General features: G+C 38.5%; 1 protein-coding gene across 3 annotated transcripts in view; it reads left to right on the top strand.

Annotated features, from left to right (window-relative positions):
• LOC124596001 (cytochrome P450 9e2-like) overlaps nt 1-23,575 on the top strand; it is a 308,825-nt gene that overhangs the window by 279,568 nt on the left and 5,682 nt on the right. For 2 of the 3 annotated variants that reach the window (XM_047134950.1, XM_047134949.1), the window contains exons 3-7: nt 750-884; nt 958-1,160; nt 9,196-9,379; nt 12,292-12,519; nt 16,546-16,812. In XM_047134950.1, coding sequence (XP_046990906.1) covers nt 750-884; nt 958-1,160; nt 9,196-9,379; nt 12,292-12,519; nt 16,546-16,812 — 1,017 coding nt within the window. The remainder of the gene's footprint in view (nt 1-749; nt 885-957; nt 1,161-9,195; nt 9,380-12,291; nt 12,520-16,545; nt 16,813-23,575) is intronic. The other variant, XM_047134951.1, reaches the window with a different exon arrangement.

The raw sequence follows: 23,575 nt of genomic DNA on the forward strand, positions 1-23,575 counted from the left end.
GGCAAGAAACACTGATGCCAGCAAAAAAAATTTAATTTCCCAAAATGGGCGAAGTAATTGGAGGAACAAGTCTCCCCACTGATCAAGTCTCACCACCCTCCCTACGTATTGCTTAGGCAAATGTGTTAACCTCGGTAGTGTAATCCTCTAACAGTAATCTATATCATTGACATAAAATTTACAGCAAATAGCAGCCTTTTCTTGCAGCTTAACTTGTATGTTTCTAGCACTGATTTTAGCCACACAGTGGTTGAAATCTCTCTAGATCTCCAGTAAGCACGTTATTAGCACATTTTTCACTTTTAATAAACACAATCACTGAGCACAATTATTCCAAATGGGACCAAACCTGAGCTAACGAAGAGGTACTGCACCTATTTGCGAAGAAAAGAAATTCTTGAACAGTTTCGCTAAAAGAAGGGATCAATCGGGAGGACATATCAAAAGCCACCAAGGAGTAGTTAATTTTGTAATGCAGGGAAGTTTGGCAGGTGAAAATTCTAGCTAGAGACCGAGACTCGGGCAAACTAAGTAGTTTCAGTGTATCTGTGTTGCAGTAGACATGCAGATATGAAGGTACTTACACAGGATAGATTAGCAAAGAGCTTCATCAAATCAGTTTTCAGACTAAGGACCATAACAACAACACGTTTAATTAGTAGGGATAAGACTCCTGATTTCTTCGGATAACATAATGTAACCAAGATCACAGTATTTGTTGGACTTACAAGTTTTTCTGAATTCCACAGGGCAACGATGGAGAGACATGCGTCGCATCCTGAGTCCAGCTTTTACACCAAACAAGATGCGTAACATGGTACCTCTCATTCAAGAAATTGGTCATCAGATGAGGGACTACTTAGCAAATGAAATGAAAGAAGGTGGTATGTGACTTATGACCTGTTGTTTCTCTTAGTCTTGAAAACTGAAATTGTAATTGCAAGTTTGTTTCTTCAGGGGAAAGCATCACACTTGAAGCAAAAGATTTCTTTTCGAGGATTAGTAATGATGTAATTGCATCGACTGCATTTGGTGTCCGAATTAACTCGCTGGTGGATAGAAATAATGATTTCTATTCCATGGGAAAGGAGGTCACTGATTTTGGACCACGAAAAAGTTTCATTATATTCGGCTATCTTCTCTTCCCGAAGCTAATGGAGGTAATGATTTCATATGTGATACATTTGTTGTTGGTATAACACATATCACTATTCTTGTCACATTATTTCATCGAAGACACAAGAAACTGTCATGAGAGTAGTGTTTTTCTGTTAACACACAGAAATATCTTTACGTGATAACACTGTATTCTGAATGCAAATATTATTTCATCTGCATTCTTCGTGTGTCACAGATTCTACTTTCTTTCCTCTCACTTTACAGGGCTATGAACACACCCAGTTTGCTTGAACGTTAGTACCTTTTACGTGCTGTCCACCACTCTCCTGCGTTAGCCGTCATTTTCTTTTCGTCAGCTGACCTCAGTTCTTGCTTATTACCTACTTCACGTTGGCTAAGTTGCCATACTGTTAAAATATCTGAAAACTTCTGCAACTGCACTCTTTTCTCGAGGTATTGTGCATTCTCTCTCCATTCTTCTACAATTACTATATTGCAGAAAAGCTTGAAGAACCATTATCCTCATATGCAATAGCAATGGCAGAATTTTTTCAGAGTCTTCTCAAGAGTGTCCTGGGTATCACAAGTTTGTTTGTATGGCCATTAAATTAAGTTGCAGCAAGAAAGGCAGTTTTATTTACAAAGAAGTGCCCTGAGTATGCTGAACTCTGCTACTGTATTTTTACTTCTACCATTGTGTTAATTGTTGAATCGTACATTACATATTGTTGTTTGTTATGATTCCTCGAAATTCTTCAGTCACCAGATCCTGAGAGGAGGCCTGGCCATCTGACAGAGGCACTAAGATGAACTTTGTGTCTGAGTTCCTAGACGGGCTGCTGTGGGACGACAGACATTTCCCATCCACGTGGCATCTCCTGATAACATTCCCATGGGAGGGGACGCCTGTGATCCTCTGGACTGTGGGGAAGTCGCTTGGCAGATGGGTCGCCACTGCCAGTGCAGTATGCCGTAGTGGACTCGCTGCATGAACTGGCTTGCAAAACCACATCATTCCCCCTCAGTATGGGACTGCACCCAAAGATAAATGAGGGCAGTGATTAAATGAGGGCTGCTGTTATCTTCCCTCTCCTTTGTGCTTTCCGGTCTTACAGTATTTTGACTTGTTTTCTAATTCCCTGATGTCTTAAGCAGTGATGCTAATAGGGAAACATGACACAGTCAGACAGACATTTCTCTCATACTGCGCAATTGTGCCTTTTACAGGGTGCGGCAGAACCGACTAAGCAGTTTTAAGGAGCAATAAAAAGTAAATCTGGATGTATAGAGGAAAAATGTTTTTATTTTCTAAATTAGTACAATATACCATTTTACATTCACTTAGTTTTGAAAATAATGTCCTCAAGATGGCGGCCGTTAGCATCAATACATTGTTGTACACGATTCCTGAAGTTTACAGTAGTTCTTGCACACATATCGTGGGGTATGGCATTCACTTTGTCAATAATCTGCTCTTTCAACTCTGGTAGGGTGTGAAGGCGGCTTTTGGAAACCTTTCCCTTCAGTTATCCCCAAAGAAAGCAGTCACAAATGCTGAAATCTGGTGACCACGCAGGCCGCCCGACATCACCCCTCAAAGAGATGGGGCGTCCTGGAAACAGTTCTCTCAAAACACCAAGTGAAATTCGAGCTTTGTGAGTAGTAGCTCCATCCTGTTATCCTGTTGGAACCCCCAGTCCATGTTCTTCAACAATCTCGTCCATCTGCAGAACATTTGGCAACATTTAAACATAAAGTGTGGAATTCACTGTCACGGCCGCTTCTTCCTCCTCAAAAAGTAAAGACCTACCACGCCAGATTGTGATATGGCACACCACACTGTCACTTTAGGAGAGTGTTGCGGTCTCTCATGAATAATTCTGGGGTTATTTTCAGCCCAGTAGCGAAACTTTTGCTTATTCACGCAGCCACTAAGATGAAAATGTGTCTTGTCACTACTGAAGAAAGCTGCATTCGAAGGAACTTTTTTTATTATTGACACAGGCACTTCATCCACACCTGCAGACATTTTTGATTTTAGACTCTTTATCACCTTTAATATTTCATTATCATTTGTGGGAGTTAACATGCCACATATATAGATGTAATAAATGTTGACCTTGGAATATCTGATCACAATGCACTTATCCTTAAATTTTCCATAGCCCCTGTGACCAAAAATAGTTCATACCAAATGTACAAAAGAACCTTCTCCACAAATAGTTGCAATCACTTCATAAATACACTGACTAACCAATCATGGGCAGAAGTACTGTTACAAACTAGCACAAACACTGCATATAATGTTTTTTCTTCCCTGTTTATGTTGAATTTTGAAATGTGTTTTCCTAAGAAACTTGTCAAAACAAACACATTTGGGCATACACATGCTAACTCCTGGATCACAACAGGTATTAGAAATTCCTCCAGGACCATGAAAATACTTAACTATAGACTGAAAAGTTGGACTGACCCCAAGTTTAAAGAATATGTAACAAATTACAAAAAAATATATAGAAAAGTAATTACAAAAGCAAAATTACTAAGCAATGATAAATTAATAAGAAAATCAGGCAATAAATCAAAAACTATTTGGGAAATTGTGAAAAGGGAAACAGGTAAGGGCCTCAAGGATCAGGAAATAGTACTAAAAAATAGTGAAAATATTGAATTAAAAGATGAAACTCTGGCAAATTACATTAATAATTACTTTTTAAGTGTACCAGTGTCATTAAGTAAAAACTTTACCAAACATGAGAAATTAACAGCCCCAAAAGTAGACAGTAGTATGTTGTTAACTCCCACAAATGATAATGAAATATTAAAGGTGATAAAGAGTCTAAAATCAAAAATGTCTGCAGGTGTGGATGAAGTGCCTGTGTCAATAATAAAAAAAGTTGCCAAACAAATTACAAAGCCCCTGGTACATATTGCCAATTTGTCTTTCAGTGAAGGTGTTTTTCCTGAGAGGTTGAAAATCTCTAAGGTTAGACCTCTGTTTAAAAAAGGAGATCCATACAAGGTAGAAAATTATAGACCAATATCCCTTCTCCAATCATTTTCAAAAATTCTAGAGAAATTAATGAAAACCAGACTCATAAATTACTTAGATGCTCACAAACTTCTAAACTGCAATCAACATGGCTTTCGCTCGGGTCACAGCACAGAATCAGCTATCCATGCCTATACCAAAGAGATTGTCAGGAGTCTCGACGCTAAAAAATGTGTAGTGTGAATTAACTTAGATTTATCTAAAGCTTTTGATACAGTAAATCACAAAATTCTGTTAAACAAGATGGAGGCAATAGGTGTAAGGGGAGTTGTGAAGCAGTGGTTTAAATCTTACCTTCAAGATAGAACTCAGGTAGTAGAAATCATTGCAGAACATAAAAATCAGAAAATCAAGTGGGTCTCAGATGCAAAGAAATTGGAAATAGGTGTCCCACAGGGCAGTGTTCTTGGTCCCTTATTATTCTTGCTTTATATAAATGACATAAAAAATCCTAATATTTCTACCAAAATAATGTTGTTCGCAGATGACACTAGCATAATTATAAGTGATGATAAAAAATCATTAACTACCACAACTGATATGGTCCTGAAATATATTCAACATTGGTTTAATGCTAATGAGTTAACACTTAATCTAAGTAAAACAAATTATATACAGTATGGCAAGCAACTCAAGATATGGACCTCCAGTTAAAACTAATGGATAAGAAGATAGAGAGTGTACAATCCACAAAGTTATTGGGAATGCACATTGATCAAAACTTAAGCTGGAAAGACCATCTCAAGTACTTATCCCAAAGGCTCAATTCGGCATGTTTTGCATTGAGGATATTATCTAGAGTATGCAGCACAGACTGTACTAGACTAGTGTATTTTGCTTACTTTCAGTCCATCGTGTCTCACGGCATAGTGTTCTGGGGTAAAACTAAATCAAGCTTAACAGATATCTTCAAATTTCAGAAAAGAGCTATACGAATCATAACACATAACTCTCCAAGAACTCATTGTAGGCCCCTTTTCAAAGATCTGCAAATACTCACAATACCATCACTGTATATTTTTAAAAGCATTCTGTGTACAAGAGCACATATGAAAAATCTACGTACAAATGAGGACCGCCATAATTATAATACTAGAACTTGTAAGAATTTGTATGTAGAAAGGGTAAGGACAACACAAACCCAAAAGCATGTAAGTTATTTTGGAATAAAAGTCTACAATGCTCTGCCAGTGTACATGAAGGCAATAATAGATGAAGTAAAATTTAAGACTGAGCTTAAAAATTACCTTTTAAGCAAAACTTTCTATGACGTAGATAAGTACTTTGATTGTTGGCGAAGAGTTCTCGGGCTTCCAGCCGGGTGGCGGTGTCTTCAAACAGCGACGTTTCGACGAGTGACATACTCATCATCTTCTGGCGAAGACTTCGCCAGAAGATGATGAATATGTCACTCGTCGAAACGTCGCTGTTTGAAGACACCGCCACCCGGCTGGAAGCCCGAGAACTCTTCGCCAGCTGTATACGCCGGGAAAGCATACATTCACATTTACTTTGATTGTGTGTAAATTTATTGCCAAAAATTTTAATTTATATGTCTAAATTTGTACTTTTAAAAAATGCCTTGAAAGTGATATTCCATTATTATGTCTGTAGTACTTGTACTAGTATGATAACTTTGTTGTGACAATTCCTACATCATGTAAATGATATACAGGAAGATAATAAAATGAAATGAAATGAAATGAAATGGATCTGAGCAAGCATTTGCCCACACAGAATGTGCCGGTTGGTGTAGTCTGCTGGGCGTAATTCTTGGGCAGTCATTATTTTGAAATGATGGAACTTCAAATCGCATTGCAGAATCCTTCTGAATCTGAGGTCTGAAACCCCCAATGCAACAGCATGTCATCAAGCAGAACGTTGGGGGGGGGGGGGGGGGGGGGGCGATTATTGAACTGCTGCACATTTTCTGGTGTTCTGATGGCTCTGTGTCAGCCATGTGTATCTATTCTTAGTGCGCTACCAGTTTCCTCCTACTGCCAAACCCAGGACCGAATTGTGTTTACATTAGGAACGGCATTTTTGTGTGGAATGTTGAACTGTCGCCGAAAGCTCATTGTGTAGCGATCACAGATCTGTTGTTTTCATAATAAGCTTGAATGGCTAAACCACGATGTGCACAGGCCCAGACCATGTTGGGCACTGAAATGAGGGCAACAACTGAACAAAGGCAGACCATGTGCAACTACGTACCCCCACCACAGCCTCGGCAGTAATCGATAGAAACTGCTCAGTCAGTTGTGCTGCAGCCTGTACTTATACTTGGACTACCAAATTAAAGAATGCTCAGTACCTTGACATTCCTTACATGAACTTTCTCATTCTCATATGTCTCTCATAAAATGAATATGTTTGTTTTTCGTAATGATGTTACTTTTTATATAATAAGCAACAGCTCATTATACAATCCATTAATTTCTTCCTACTCCCTTTGCTTCAGATTTATTATATGTGTTCTTCCACCTGGCCTTTCTCTCTCTATCTCTCTACCAATTTGATAGCAATGTTATCTTATGAGAATGTTTAATGGGGCTGACACTGTCTTACTATTGCAATTATATCATTATTATTATTGTTGTTGTTGTCAAGTAAGAATAGGATGTGGGTAAGCATAGGAAATGAGATGACAGAAGTAATTAGCAGGGCATCATGGGAGAATTGTTAGACCATACTCTTGTCTTCTGTCTACTCTGCATAATATCCGTCCATTTGATTTAATTATCAATGATTTCAACAAGAGAATGGGGGAAAAGGGGGGGGGGGGGCAGGAAGAGTAAGGAAATGCATAATATTTGCTGATGACATTATATTACAAAGTGAAAATGAAATGATAATTAACAATGTGTTAAAATAACTGAACACCAGATTTGGGGAGTAAGGAATGAAGATAAATCTGAAAAAGATTAAGACAGTGGTTTTTACAAAGCAAACAAGAAAAATAAAAGATGAAACTTGTGAGTAGTTGACAACTTCAGGAACAAGAGATGCAAACTAAAGAGTAATATTACATGTTATCGAAAAATAAAAACAAGAATAGATATTACAAAATAAATGTTTTATGGAAGGAAGAGTATTCTCTGTGCCCCAAACAATAATCAGGGAAGAGATTAGAAAAATATTTTGCATGGGGTATTGCTCTGTACACTGCCAAAACATGAACAGTGTCATGCTGAGAGGATAAACACTAACTGGCTTTTGTGACGAGAAGAATGGGAGGTGTAATGTGGACAGATAAAATGAGAAATGAAGTTGTGAACTCAGGTTGAACGATAAATGACAACTACAGAAACAATTAAAAAGAGGAAATGAACTTGTCTATGCCACTGCATTGTACTAGAAGGAATTGTATGTAACAGCCTGTGGTGGATGGCCTCTATGGTCACATGATTGGATAGTGCTGGTGGGTCATTGTCAGGATGTTGATCATAGGAAATACATGTAAACAGCATCAATGATCAATGATTCATACAGACTCACACTACAACACTAGTAGCACTGCTTCATATTGACCACACCCATTCTGGCTCATGCTTTGGGGAACACATGGGGGACCACTGAGGCCAGCAGCCGACCAGAGATCAACCGTGATATAAGTGGCTGGTGGTGTGCGGATGCCCAGGGACCGTGTGATGGAACATGCACTGGCTACAAACACTGTGGCCGCTGGCAGCAAGGTGTGCCAGGGGCACGGAAGCCCATCACAATCCTTGCAGGGGGCGCCAGCCCTCAGTAGTGGAACCTGCCCTGTGAGTGAGGGTGTGTACCGTGAGGATGCCTTCAGAGGGGTAGGAGGGTGAGTGGCAGCACTGCCCTGTCTCCAGAGGCTGCCTTCCAGGGAAGACCTGCTGTGGCCAGAGTGAGCCAGAAGGTGGCTCACCACTGAGAAGGCACCGAGTCCAAGAAGGTAGAATTAGTGATTGCAGACAGGCTGGAAGTGGTGAAGGCCAAAACTCATGGTGACTGCCTGCAGAACTATATTGCTCCGTTACCTCATGTAGCCTTCTCTTCACAGTGTGTGCTGCCAGACTGGAATACCTTTGGCTATAAATGACAGGTATTTATACTGGTTAGGGGCTCATTTTTATCACTTCTAACCATGCACGGTGCAACACCTCGGCTGCTTGCAGGTGTGGAAACCAACTGGCTGACTCTGCTAGCTGCCCCTCTCACTTTGCTGCATCTTTGGTATTGTGGTGCTTGACAGGGTTCGGCCTGCAGTGAGTAAATTGACCAGTTGCCGCAACTACTTTAATGGTGTTTTGGCAACTGCCGACTTATAATGCTTCTTGCAACTGCTGTGGCAGAGTTGCTATTTTCATAGTAGCGCTCAAAAAATAGTGAACAGATCAAATATGGAACCTTTTGTATTACTTAATGTGAATGAGAAACAACAAATTCTGGAAATAGTTAAAAGAAGAAAAGAAATTGGCTAGATAATTGAATTGTGCTAGAAGAAATATTGACTTAGAACATGAAAAGAGGAAGAAGAAAATGTTAACTAACTGATGACATCACAGTAAGTGCATCATATGCAGCAGTGAAGAGAATGGTGGAAAACCAGTATTACTGGATAATGCTGAACTGGCACTGGTGGACCTGCCTTATGGGCACAACACATATTACCACCACCACTCATATCTTCTGCACAGTGAAATATTAACAAGGGAGAGACTTCAAGGATGTATGGTCAAATATGACAGATTACCTGAATTCTCTAATCTTGCGAGATGAAAACAGTCTCAGAAATTTCATTTCGTTTGATGCTAATATAGTTCTATTGTATTTCATTCTTTTCCTATATCTTCCTTTTTTAGACCTCATTGATAAGGTTATCTCTTCCATTTCTGCAGTGCCATTTCAAGCAATGGTTTTTTTTATGATACTGACTTATATAATTTTTGTTGAATATCAGTCATCGGCAATCGTTACTCATTTAGTTGTGTATAATATATTAAGCAAAGTTCCAGCATGTCTGACCATCTTTCCCTGTCATTCTTGTAAAGGCACTTGACATCAAGTTCATGAGAGATAAGTGCTACAAGTTCTTCACTTCTTTGATTATGGAGGCAATTGCTCAACGGGAGAGGCAGAATGTGTTACGTCATGACATGGTGCACCTGTTGGTGCAAGCTTCCAAAGGCGAATTCCAAGACACGTCTGATGACAGCAGCAGCAACAAGAAGTCTTGTAAGTTTTTGAGTACTGCTGTAATTATATAGATATGCCCTGTATTGTTCTGAAAATGACAGATAATGAACACTGGTTATTATATCACAAGCATTTCAGAATCTTGAAGTTGACTATGCAGGAATTCAGAAGCATGCTTGTTTTTAGTGCCAATATCATGAACAAATCCAAGATCAATATATTCTTCTTTTTTGACAGTAAATTTTGAATTTAGCATATGCTTGGGAGAGGTGAAAGGTAAACTATATTTTGAGGTAAATGTCCATGTCTAGGGACAGGTATCATACTCTAGCCTCTTCACATACACTTGAAACTCAGACACACTGCTCTACAGATAATAATTGTTCTCATCGACTGTACAAGTAAAGTGTAAGGGCTACCACTATCCATGTAGAAATAAGGACTCTGAAGGGGGTGATTTCTAGAAAAGCTTTTGATATAGCATAGCTCATAAACATAGCAATATACTATTTGTGGGACATCAACAACTGTAGCTAAAATTTTTCATGATGAGTAAATTTGCTCCAGTAGTATTTTACAGATCCTTTACTTGGATAAAATTGTATACATGGCATCAGGATGTAAATCCCATCTCTAGGAGCTACAAAAAACTAGGGAAACTAAGAGAGATGCTTCAAAATTAATGAACATGATATGCTTCCTTACAAATGTCCACTTCAGCTCATATATCAACTGCATACTAGAAAATCGTACCAGTCATATAAAAAATTTATCAAGTAGCATGTTAGGTCCCATGTGGGTGACCATATTCTTTGAGTCTACTGGTACACACCAGGTAAATGGGGACAACTGATTACAAAAGAAATGAATCAGTAAGTAAATGCTCAGTGCCAGACTAATTTAACCTACAAACAAGCTGTGAATGGTCAGGCATGAGACAACATTTAAAAAAGTAAAATGAAGGCATGAATGTCATAGAATGTCAATTTGTGAACGTCACAGGTAGCTTACCATATAAGTGCTCAGCCCATCACTTATTGTGGGCACCCAGCACAACTGGTTAACAGTCTGCTCTGCGAACCAAAACGAGACACCTCAATGCACTTACACGTCATAGAGTGGCTACCATCAGAACTGATACCGCGATTGGGAGGGCAACCGAAGAAATCAGCATACCCACACTCCCTGTTTTCTTGCAAGTGCCTTCCACTGTTAATAGTGCTAAAATCATATTGCTGTATGGCATTCAGTAAAATCAGAGCAAACAATAAAAGTAAAACATACAGTATATAATTCAGTTGTCAAGGATTAAAAATAATAAAAACATAGCATAAAACATAAGAGATCAAACTGAAATATCACAAATTAAACAAAATAGTGCAAGATGCAGAGTACCTGATGTTAAGAAGTTAAGAGACACAAAAATATATATGCACTGAATGTCTACATAGTCTTAGAGCTACACATTAGGTACATAGTTGAGAAACAGTATATCATATACAAACCCATTGAAAGAAAAACTGTGCCTAGCTGCAGAAGCATTATGTGACGCCTCTCAGTTGGCATGACATGCAAACCTCCAAGATCAAGGATTGAGATGCTATGGATACAACTTACGCAAAGATGACCAAATATGACAACCTACTGTAGCAGAAACCACAGTAGAGATAAACATAGTGATCTCTTACAGTATGTGGAAACTGTGTCTTGGAATGATAGTTCATCCTGGACCATTGTTCAGAGTGCCTTAAGAGAATGTAATCCTTTTCTTGAGATGTGCATCATATTTACTACAAATTTATGCTGAGTAGCAATGGCAAGAACTCAGGTTTTTGATTTCATGCCACATAAGGATTCTCACTTCCACTGTACCTGAACATTGTGAGAGATGTTATCTCCAACAACTAGATTAGTTAGACACCTTTAATAATGGCTGTATTTCTTGTGATGAATTTAAAACTATTTTGAATACTTATATTGGTTAACTTGTTTTTTGGGATAGTGACTTCCCACACAGAACCTTTTGTTAGAATGGTGCTCTCCAGGCAAGAAAATGTTCTTTGATTTCAAATATACATTTTGAGGAGTATGTTCTTATGTGTTTTCAATATAATAGAGGGAAACTCTCCATGTGGGAAAAATATATAAAAAAAAACAAAGATGCTGTGACTTACCAAACGAGAAACTGCTGGTAGATAGACACAATAAAAAACACACACACAGACACACAAGTTTCAAGCTTTTGCAACCCGAGGTTGCTTCATTAGGAAAGAGGGAAAGACAAAAGGATGTGGGTTTTAAAGGAGAGGGTAAGAAGTCATTCCAATCCCGGGAGCGGAAAGACTTACCTTAGCGGGAAAAAAGGACAGGTATACACTCGCATACACACACATATCCATCTGCACATATACTGACACAAGCAGACATATCTGTGTCTGTATATGTGAGGATGGATTTTTGTGTGTGTGTGTGTGTGTGTGTGTGTGTGTGTGTGTGTGTGTGTATACCTGTCCTTTTTTCCCCCTAAAGTAAGTCTTTCCGCTCCCGGGATTGCAATGACTCCTTACCTTCTCCCTTAAAACCCACATCCTTTCGTCTTTCCCTCTCCTTCCCTCTTTCCTGATGAAGCAACATTTGGTTGCGAAAGCTTGAAACTTGCTTATTGTGTCTATCTACCAGCGCTTTCTCGTTTGGTAAGTCACAGCATCTTATATGTTTTCAGTCACATTTATTTCAATATCTTAGACACTGTAATATGATTGAAACAAACCCTATTTTAATTAGCTTTATTCAAAGTTCTACTGAATTTGACTGTATATAAAATAATGTTATCAAGCATATATCGTAAAGAAGTTCATATTGTGAAATGAACATAATACCTCTCTTTGTTTCCTTATTATACTGGCTGAATGGTCATTATAGTGACAATATGCTTTACTCTCTTTCCAAAGCTACCCTACAGGATATAGACCTTGCTGCACAAGCAATGATTTTCATCTTTGGTGGTTCTGATACAATTTCAAATCTTATGAGCTTCACAGCACATCTATTAGCAAAGCATCAAGAGGTGCAGCAAACACTTCACCAAGAAATAGATGAGCTTTTGCATGAAAAACATGATAAAGGTTTCACATATGAGGATGTTGCAGCTTGCAAGTATTTGGATATGGTAATATCAGGTATGCAAAATATGTGTATTTGTTTTTAATTTTCATTAATCAAAACTCTGAACTCAGTGTGGGTTTTGTTACAGTGTCTTTTGAATGAATCTGCTGCTCAGTAATAGAAATATTTTGTTTGAAGTGGTTTAAGATGACATGGTTTATTGCAATAATTATGATACTAGTAGAGAAAGTGGCACTTACACATTTTGAAATGATATTCATGCATGTCCTTCGGCTGCGTGCACTGTATGATTCATAAAATATGAACATTGTGTTATATGTGAAAGCTGACTCAGTGAAAGTGATGTACTTTCTTGTTTTGTTTCATGGCATTAAGTGACATCTCTTAAAACTACACAAGTGATTGTCCTGGCACAAAATCCCATTAATCATGTTAAAACTAATAACAACTATTTTTCTGTCGTATGAATTATTTGCAGGTGGTAAAACTATAAAACAATTTCATCTTGATGAATTAAGCATAAATTAAATAGTATGATGCACTGTATTCAACTTTTTACAATGGCAAAGGAAATTTATGGAAAAGTATTAATATTATTAAGAACAAGACAATGTAACTTGCATTTAGGAACAAACAAACATTTTGTATTGTACAGATAATGCAGTATGAAAAAGAGAACATATATACATTTAACTACAGAAAGTATATTAGAATAAAAGTAATTTTCATTAAACACTCTGAAGGGCAGTCTCTTGGCAGGAAAGAAAGGACTGATGAAACTGTCTAAAAACCTAAAAGCTGATGTATGACACAACTTTACTGTGAATGTTTGCCGTTGGAATTGCACGGGGTGTCCACAAAAGATATCCCAGTTTCAATGGTATAATATAAGAGTTTAATTTAACCTATTTACAACAAATCACATGTGAAACTGGAGGTTAACTAACCATATTTTTCTTATAAATATCCAGTATGTGCATGTTTTGTTAAATGGCACACATCCAACATAAAACTCGATTCTTTGAAGGCTTTAGTTAACAAGTCCAGATTAATGGAAGCAATAGCCTCTTCAGTTCTGTGTCTCAAATCTGGCAAATCATTAAGTGGTGATGGAATGTAGACACAGTCTTTTATGAAGTCCTTTGGGGGAGGGGGGGGGGGGGGGGGGGGGAGGAATGTGTGGCGTGAGGTCAGGTAAAGTTGGAAGCAAGTGGAAAAGAACTTTATTGTATTGACCATTACAACCAGTCAATTGGTCGGGGATGTAGGCATTCAACCACTCTCATACAAAGAATTTACTTTCTAGTTAGGGAAGGAGCCATTTTGCAACAAACCACCTCTGTTACAGTAGCTTCAGCAGAAAAGAAAAAATGGTCCATTCATTTGATGTTGGGAAATAGCACAGAAGACATTTAATTTTGAGGAATCTCTTTCATACTCTACAGATGCATGAGGATATTCAGGCCTCAAGATGTGAAAAGGTATGAACCTCCATATCGAACCTTCCCACTTAGGTGGAAAGCTGCCCCCTCACTGAACATCACATGATCAACAAGAAAGTCAGCTTCTCAGTGCCGTGTCTCACTTGCAGAGTCATTGTGTACATCTTAGTCATCTGGCTTTAGGGCAAGTACCAACTGTAATCAGTATGGACACATGTATGAACTTTTTCTTAAAAATACTACACACTGTTCTCTTTGGCAATAGAAGTTAAAGTCTTGCCTTCTGAACAGAATTATTAGAACTACAAAATTAAGATTCTCTGATACTCCTCTGTAGACACTTATAGTCATCCTGGGATTTTCCCTTTACACACACATCTGGTCATTTCAAACAGACTATACCATCAGCAGATATTTTTGCTTCGTGGGGAATCACAATTAGACTTTAAATGAAATTTATGTTGAACTGAAATTACAGATTTAAACTCAAAAAAACCACACAATGAAACACTTTATGTTTAGGAGCTGCAGTTTGAATATCTGGTGCAGAAAGTAGGAAAACAACAAAGCAGTATTCGCTCACGTGGTTTTATAAAACTGTTTGAGTTACTGTTTAATTGTTAACATGAACCAACAGTCTATAAGGCTTATAGTTGTTATTATTAAAATCTATAGCTACGATAGTCTTCTATGGACACCCTGTATTCTCTTAGTGTGTGATAAATTGCCAAACCAAGTTCTCTAATAACATTCTGGTTATAGAAGAGCTTTTCTCTTGCCTCAGTGATAACAGAGTAGTTGATTTGCATAGGTCACTGCTCAAAAGTATTAGGGAAACATAAATTTGGGCATCTGCCATACTCCATTGAGCATTAATGGAGGACTAGGTATATTACTTAATTACACCTTTATCTATCAGAAATTATGTACACAACAAATCATCATTACTCCTCTTCTCTTTTCATAAAAAGACCTGAAATATCGGTCAGGTGTTGAAAACAACGTGGAAACAATCCTTCACCCTATTATCTCGAGTGATTTTCATTTGATAACTTCAGTAACATTTTTGCCTTGTGTGAGTATTTTTTACAGCCTGACACTTATGCAACATGCGCTTTATAGGTCTACAGAGGTCACTGTGTCGTATCCATTCCATATTGTTCAATGAGATGTAATGAGAGTTCTTGCAGAGTTGGTGGTGGCACTGGATGGCCATGAACACATTTGTCAAGTATGTCCCACAAATGCGTGATGGGGTTTGGATTGTGACTCATCGCCAGCCATTGTCTTACTTCAGTGTGCAGCCTTCACAAGGCGTCCTCGCTGTTGCCTGCCACATAGATCCAGGCATTAGACGAAAATCAGGGCCACCACCGTACACGGCAACCATCACATGGTCCAACAGCATCAGTTTGACGTACTGCTTGGCAGTAAGGCGACTATGAACAGTGACAAGATTCATATGACTGTCAACACTGAAACCTCCCCATCACATCACAGAGCCTTGGAAATCTGCCTTCACCTTGCATCAGAGGATATCTGGACTCAACTGCGAATAACACATTTTGCCAATGATGTAGTTCCCTTCCCAGTTGACAAGGGAATGATAGAACTGAAGGTGAGCTGCAAGATGTTGTCATGTCAAGCGGGGTACTTGAGCAAGACATTTTGGTCATAAAGCCCTTTCTTGTAATCTGTTCATGACAGTCTGATCAGACACAGCAGCTCCTGTGGCCTTCCTGAAATCATCTTGCAACTCTCAGGCAGTAGCTGCATGATACTGAATGCAGATATGGCCAGAATGCTGTCCGTGGTCCACAGTTCAACTCTGTGACAGGTTAGCCCCGTGCTGAACCACAGCAAGAAGCCATAAAGAAGTTATTTAGGAACTTTAGGCTGTTTCTCTGGCACCGCATGGTGTCTGGTCTTCATGTTGGGTTGTACTGTACCAGCTACCTTGTGTCCAACTCACCTTGTTTATCCACCTGTCTCCCTGTAGTGTGTCCAGAACCTGGGGTTAATACATGGAGAGGTCCATCCTTTTTGAGTCAAATGGACTGTCCTCATGACTTGCACTGCATTAAGGGGTCACATTGCGTGTGCTTGGTGAATACAGTGACCACAAGTGACAACTGCCATCTGTGTACCTCACTAGAAAACACTGGTGCACCAGTACTCACTTCCTTCTGAGAATTCATTTGACACTGTAATGCATAATACAGCCACTAGATGGTAAATGCTTTTAAGTGTTGTCTACATTGAAAGTAAAGATCTCAAGTCATGCAATAATACCACAGGTACTGCCTGCATCAAAATAGATTAAACATACCAGACATTGATACAAATGTTCCCCTAATTCTTTTGATTTATATATGTTGCTGGTTAACTATATGTTACACATAAAGTATGAAATAATTGAGCTTGTGAGGTCATTAATGCACACATATGAAAAGTAGTAGTACTAATACATAATATCAGTTGGATGGTCTTGTTCATTGTTGCTAAGAATAAAATATCTATTTATTGTAAATGTTGTTCTAAATACTGTGTTGACCATGCTTTCCTGTAAAACACAATTTTTTGGAGTTTTTCTTTTCTTTATCAATTGTTTTTAATAAAGACACTTCTCTTTCCCAGAGTCCCTTCGTCTGTATCCACCATTTGCAGTGATGGCTCGTAAGTGTGTGAAAGCATACAAAGTCCCCGAGTCAGAAACAGGGGAGCCAGCCATTAATGTGAATCCTGGAGATATTCTGTGGTTCCCAATATTTGGACTGCACGCTGATCCTGAATTGTTCCCAAATCCAGAACTGTTCGATCCAGAACGTTTCAGTGATGATAGAAAGAAACTTATTAAACCATATTCGTATATTCCATTTGGAGTTGGACCTAGATTCTGCATCGGTGAGAGACATAAAATAAGTAATCTATTTGTCACAATGCTTGCAAGCTACATACATCAATTAAATCATTTGGCTTTGAAAAGAACTAATTTGAAAATGTAGTGGTAGAAATATTTTTATTCAATATGTGTAGAAATTGCACTTTAATTTTATGTGTGTATCTTCAGTCAAGAGATATTTGGTAAGTTTCTTGACTTTCAGTTCATCTTTCATCCATCCCCCATGATGAATCTATTTTTTACTGTTTTACTGCAAACCACGTCAAGGAGGAATCGAATGACAGAAAACATCAACAAACTTCAGTTTCTGCACACACAGATTTTCAGATTTCTGCATTAAGGAACTTTTTTAATCTGCTATCATTCACTAGTCTGCTACCGTAACAAGTAGTTTTAGCATCTGTTTGCATGGTCATAATTTTCAGGTATGTTACTGATGACATCATTCAGAGGGCCTTTAGTGATTATAACTTTATGTTTGTTGCATGAGTGAAAACCTTCAGCAGAATATTTTTGTACAGTGATTTTAGAAACAAAGAATTATTACTGTAGGAGAAATTTTTTGTTATGCCCCAATTGATTTAATTGAGTATGTTATAATTCACAAAAGATTGTAATACTCAGAAGAGGGACTTTCCCATTTGTTCCTTTTTCACATTTTTCCTACTAAATTTGAAGTGGACTGAAAACTCTCATTTTACATTGTCTATTAACGGTGTGCAAACTACAAAAGTGTAAGAAGAAAATGACATTATCTGAACAGCCAAAAAAGAGACAGAGTTGTATTTTAATTATTAGATGGTAATATTATAATTAACTATGCACTTTAATAGAATAAATAATGTTTTATGACACATGTGATCAGAGTCGAATTCAGGATCTTTGTCTTGGAGGGGAGTACCTGAGCTCAGTGAAAAAGTGTATCATTGTGCTGTCTCCAGGTTCTCTAAATGAAGGTGTTTCTTTAATCTAGTATAATACCAGCTACAATAGTGAGAAAATCTTTGGGACTGTTAAGTCTAAAAGCTAAAGACTTTTTTGAACATTAAGAAGAAGCAGGTGTAGTTCTGGGAGGGGGGAGACGGGGGGGGGGGGTGGTTCTGCAGCCTGGTGACTCCTCCCCCTGTTGGATGTGCCTCTGCCTGTGATCAAAAATAGGGAGCCAATTCCATAATGCATTAGCTAACAAGCAGCTTTAAGTAGTTCCATACGTACACCCATTAAACAAAATATTCCACAATGTGGCTCTTTTTTTGTTTTAAACTCAAGAATTTTTCATCAGTTGTGGTCATTCTGATGAAGAGTACAGCAAGTCTAATAAAGAATAAACAAATTTTACAGTTCAAAGATTACTGCTTTACCAATTACAGGATCTGTGAAGCATTCCGTAACCGTATTAAAATCATCATCATTTGCTCTGTAAAATTGTGTTTGGGATATCAGGCTGAATGGTGTGAATCAATGACAATGCCTTATTTTTTCATAAGTAACAGCTTTTGTAGTTATGTGCTAAGCAGTTAGTTTCCAGTTGCTTGAAGTAATAAATACAGAAAATAATGCCAGCATTTATTCCATTAGAAACTGAAACTGTACTAGATATTGATTATCTATCTCTAGGATTGGTTCAAGAACATTTTTCCACAGAAGCATCTTATCACTAGTTGCTTCTGCTCCCCCTCTCCTTTCTCTCCATGCCCTTTCAGTTTTTGCTATCAATTGTGATACACACTGTATTTAATTCTTGTACTCGGGCACCTCTTTCAGCTTGATGCCCCAAGCTGCTGCTGCTAGTTGTGACATGTTCTGCTTAAAAATCTTGCTGTTGCGGTGCCCCTGGCAGCCTTCTCAGCTTGGCGCCTGAAGCAGTGACGTGTCACTTGGCTCTTAAGGTGCATACACACTAGGGCAACAAACGAAAGAGACTGGTTTTGGCTGAACATTGGTCACAAGTGCATTGATGTTCCAGCTTCTCATTGAAACCAAATGAAGGGCTTGGAGCCAAGAGGTTCTGGGACATGGAATCACAGTTGGATCTGATATTGCTTCCATTTCGTTACTATTATAAAACATTGTTTTAATTATGTTTTCACTGAATGATATTATGAGGGAAGAAGAGGATTTAGCAGTAGGGAGCAGTATCGTGGGACAAAATTAATGTCTGACCCTAATGCTAAATTGGAATATGGGCTGTTACAATAAATACACATCTTTAGCAAGAGCAGGCATTGCCTGCAGGGGAAACAGTGACAAGCTGCACTCAGTATGTTTTATTGACTGGTTTCACTCTAATTTAAAAGCCAACTACTGCACATTAAACTGTGAATTCCAGAGTTTCTGATGATGCTCATGTTAAATTAAAGAGCAGAACTGGTCAATAAAACGTACTAAGTGTGACTTGTAGCTATTCTGAAAAACATAAATACACACCCATTCTAGGGACACAACGAATAACTGCTAAACCAACACAGATTCAACTCACCACACTAGGAGAAGGATCCCAACACCAACCAACTGCCAGTGCTTTGGTGTTAGTGTCAGCAGACCAAAACCAAGGCCAACCACTTTGTTGGCTTTGATTTGCTGCTCATACACACTATGCAAATCTTGACCAATGAAGCGGTTGTCAGTCATTTGTTGGCCTTCATTTGCCGTGTGTGTATGTGCCTAAACTAGGCCTGTTCATCTCCTTCTGCCCCTCTGTGGCTGTGCACCTCTCTCTCTCTCTCAAAAAACCATTTGAGACCAAAGAACTTAACACAGGGTTGTATATACTTGTGAAAGTAAGACTCTCTGGAATGCTAAACATTTATTGGAACATAATGTGTAGGCAAATGCTTCAATTAATTAATGCATTAAAAATATCTGTAACCAAATGAATGAGAACGTATTAAAATGGCTTTTGACATCAGTATTACCACACAGGGTGTTAAGTTACTAATTTAACTATTCACTTCATTAGAGCGTTCAAAGTATTCAGTTTACACTCCAGGAAATGTTGCAGAACCTAATCCCTTATGCACCTTAGCACGTGATGATATATCTCTTGCAGCAGGAGCCAAAACTTTGGGCAGAATACCATTATTACTAGGTCCATGACCTGTACGATGTACAGAGTGTCTCGTGTAACTTGCTCATTCCTAAAATTTTCTGACTGGTCCGTTACATCGGAGCAGGTTTAATTCTTTGTTTTACAGTCAATGTTCATAACTTTTCTTCTACATAGTTATTGGAGCTACATTTTGAAGGAAACTATCTACCCTTGTTAAGGCATTAGAGAGCTTACCAGAAGAAATTTAGCCTATGTAAAACACTTCATAATGTTCATAGTAAATTTTGGTCACTGGTAATTCTGATGGGTGTAACAACCAGACCTGCCAACACAACATAGCTTTATCTTTGTTTGCACTTAAACATAGTTTAATGGGTTTTAGGTACCTGAGATAAAAAAAAAAAGATTAGCTATTTGCTAGGTATGTTAACAAGTGTTACCAGCTACATAAATTTATTCATTTCTTGAAGAATTCTAAGCATGTCATCAAAGCAGTGCATCTTTTTCAATTTAAAAAGGAAATAATTTTTTAAAGTTCTTGAGGGTATTTCTGTTTCTGTCATATGCAAAAAAGTGTGCTGTGAGAAACATAAGAAATGCATAGTGCTGCAGAAGAACTAAAAATTAGACCACAACTATCAGTGTCTAAAGAAGAGAAGCATCAGTGATGTGCTAGCAGACGGCATTTCCTGATGTAAGTGAGAAATCAAGTGAAAATCATCACCACTGATAATGCTGTCTGGTGGGGGGGGGGGGGGGGGGAGGAGGGGGAGGGGCCAGAGGCTGGGGGGGGGGGGGGGGGAGAAAAGGAAACACTTTTGTTGTTGCAACAACAGAACAAAAATACCCTCAATACGGACAGTATGGCCACTCAAATGAATTTTTTTAAAGGCTTTCTGCATAAAAGTGTTATGATTCTGAACCCTACAACAAAGTACTTACCCTTGGCAGGCTATCACTTGCAGAAAACATTGTTTCAATATTGCTTGTGTGTCCACATTACAAGGAGGCTTGCTATTTTGTAATTATTGCAGATCTGCCTGATAAGAGATTTGATCTTTGTGATGAATCAGGGAGCAGAGTGTTCTTTAGTTTTATAAACCTCAAATAAATAAGCTGTTCTCGACCTACGCCCCTCTTAATCAGCTTCCCCCCTGAAAAGTGTTTTACTTTTTACGTGTGTGTGATATTTAAAATAAGTTTTGTTTCTTAGACTTTGCTCCTGATCTGTCTCTAAAATTTTGCAATATTTCAACTAGGCGCATACTTTTTGTCTTCAGACGATAATGTCAACATAAACCAAACCAAATGTGGACTGTGTCAGTTTTTCCCATCCCTTTACTGCTACATGTGTGTGTTGTTTCTCAGAATTTCATTTGTTATTTGCTTATTGTTCTTGATATCTCATAATTAATACTTAATTTAACATCTGAGAGACATGGAACTGTTTATTAAAATATGAGCATCACCAAAATGTAACAATGTTATATTTACTGGATAATATTTTTGGCAAAATTTGCTCATTTTCTCAACATTCCCATAGGCCTGGAGTCAAAACACTTTTTTTGAGTTTCCTTTCATTCTCTTCTCTCATCCCCCCCCCCCTCTCCCGCTAAGTCTCTCTCTCTCTCTCTCTCTCTCTCTCTCTCTCTCTCTCTCTTCCCCCCCCCCCCCCCCCCCCCCCCCTCCCCCTTTTATTTTAAGAAATTTCTGCCTTTTGATAGTTAATTGTTCATTTACTTTACACTGTTATGATTTCAGCTGTATAGCTATTTTCAAATGCATCTAAAAATAAAGATGATGTAACTTACCAAATGAAAGCATTGGTATGTTGATACACACACACACACACACACACACACACACACACACAAAATTCAAGCTTTCGCAACCCACGGTTGCTTCATCAGGAAAGAGGGAAGGAGAGGGAAAGACGAAAGGATGTGGGTTTTAAGGGAGAGGGAAGGAATCATTCCAATCCCGGGAGCGGAAAGACTTACCTTAGGGGGAAAAAGGACAGGTATACACTCGCACACTCACACATATCCATCCACACATATACAGACACAAGCAGACATATGTAAAGGCAAAGAATTGCATGTTGAATTGTAAATTAGTAAAGTGTACATGTCATACAGTCAGGACTTGATTGGAACAAGAGATTTTTACGTATTTGAAAACAGAGGTTATTTTGTATTTGAAAATGTTACATACAGGTTAAACTATGTCTGACCCATCTGTGACATGTCATCATAAAAAACATATTTTGGGTCTTACAGACCAGTTGTCATATCACAGGATACGAGTACATATTGAGGGTACATACTGGAGTTGACACTGTGCACAGTAAAAAAACAATTAACACACAGTATGGCATATTTAGCAGCTGATATATTCCTGAGACCTGCATTCATCACTTCTGTTAATCAACTGACATTAACATATACTGAAGCACCAAAGAAACTGGTATAAGCATGCCTATTCAAATACAGAGATATGTAAACAGGCAGAATATGGCGCTGCAGTCAGCAATGCGTATATAAGACACCAAGTGTCTGGCGCAGTTATTAGATCAGTTATTGCAGCTACGATGTCAGATTATCAAGATTTAAGTGTGTTTGAATGTGGTGTTACAGTCACCACACAATCAATGGGACACAGCATCACCGAGGTAGTGATGACATGGGGATTTTCCCGTACGACCATTTCACGACTGTACCATGAATATCAGGAATCCAGAAAAACATCAAATCTCCGACATCACAGTGGCTGGAAAAAGATCCTGCAAGAACAGGACAAACGACAACTGAAAGAGAATCATTCACTGTGACAGAAGTGCAATCTTTCCGCAGACTGCTGCAGATTTCAATGCTGTGCCTTTAACATGCAAACCATTCAATGAAACATCACTGATGGACTTTTGGAGCCAAAGGCCCATTCGTGTACCCTTGTTGACTGCCTGACACAAAGCTTTACACCTTTCCTGGGCCCATCAACACCGACATTGGATTGTTGATGACTGGAAACATGTTGCCAAGTTGGATGAGTCTCGTTTCTAACTGTATTGAGCAATTGAGACCTAAACATGGTCTTCAAATATATCTGCTTGTGTCTGTATGTGTGGATGGATATGTGCGTGTGTGCGAGTGTATACCTGTCCTTTTTTCCCCCTAAGGTAAGTCTTTCCGCTCCCGGGATTGGAATGACTCCTTACCCTCTCCCTTAAAACCCACTTCCTTTCGTCTTCCCCTCTCCTTCCCTCTTTCCTGATGAGGCAACAGTTTGTTGCGAAAGCTTGAATTTTGTGTGTATGTTTGTGTTTGTTTGTGTGTCTATCGACCTGCCAGCGCTTTTGTTCGGTAAGTCACCTCATCTTTGTTTTTATATTTAATATGTAATTAATAATATTCATGTAATATTGCAGTGTATGGTTCAGGTACATAATATAGTATTCTGATGTACGATCTTCAAAATGTATATAGAACCTATTAGGTTTCGTTCAGGGTTTCATGTGCTATAAGTATTGGGGGTACGTAAACATGAATCTAATGAACATTCATGTAATACTGAATAATATGGTCAGGTGTATAATATTGTTCATAGCTGTACCATGCTCAGCCTGCTGCCCCCCCCCCCCCCCCCACCCCACCTCCTCCCATGCACATCCCAAAATCTGTTCCATCCCTCAGCCACAACATCATCTCCCACTTACCTTT

This window comes from Schistocerca americana, chromosome 2, assembly GCF_021461395.2.
Source record: "Schistocerca americana isolate TAMUIC-IGC-003095 chromosome 2, iqSchAmer2.1, whole genome shotgun sequence".
NCBI classification, from domain to species: Eukaryota; Metazoa; Arthropoda; class Insecta; order Orthoptera; family Acrididae; genus Schistocerca; species Schistocerca americana.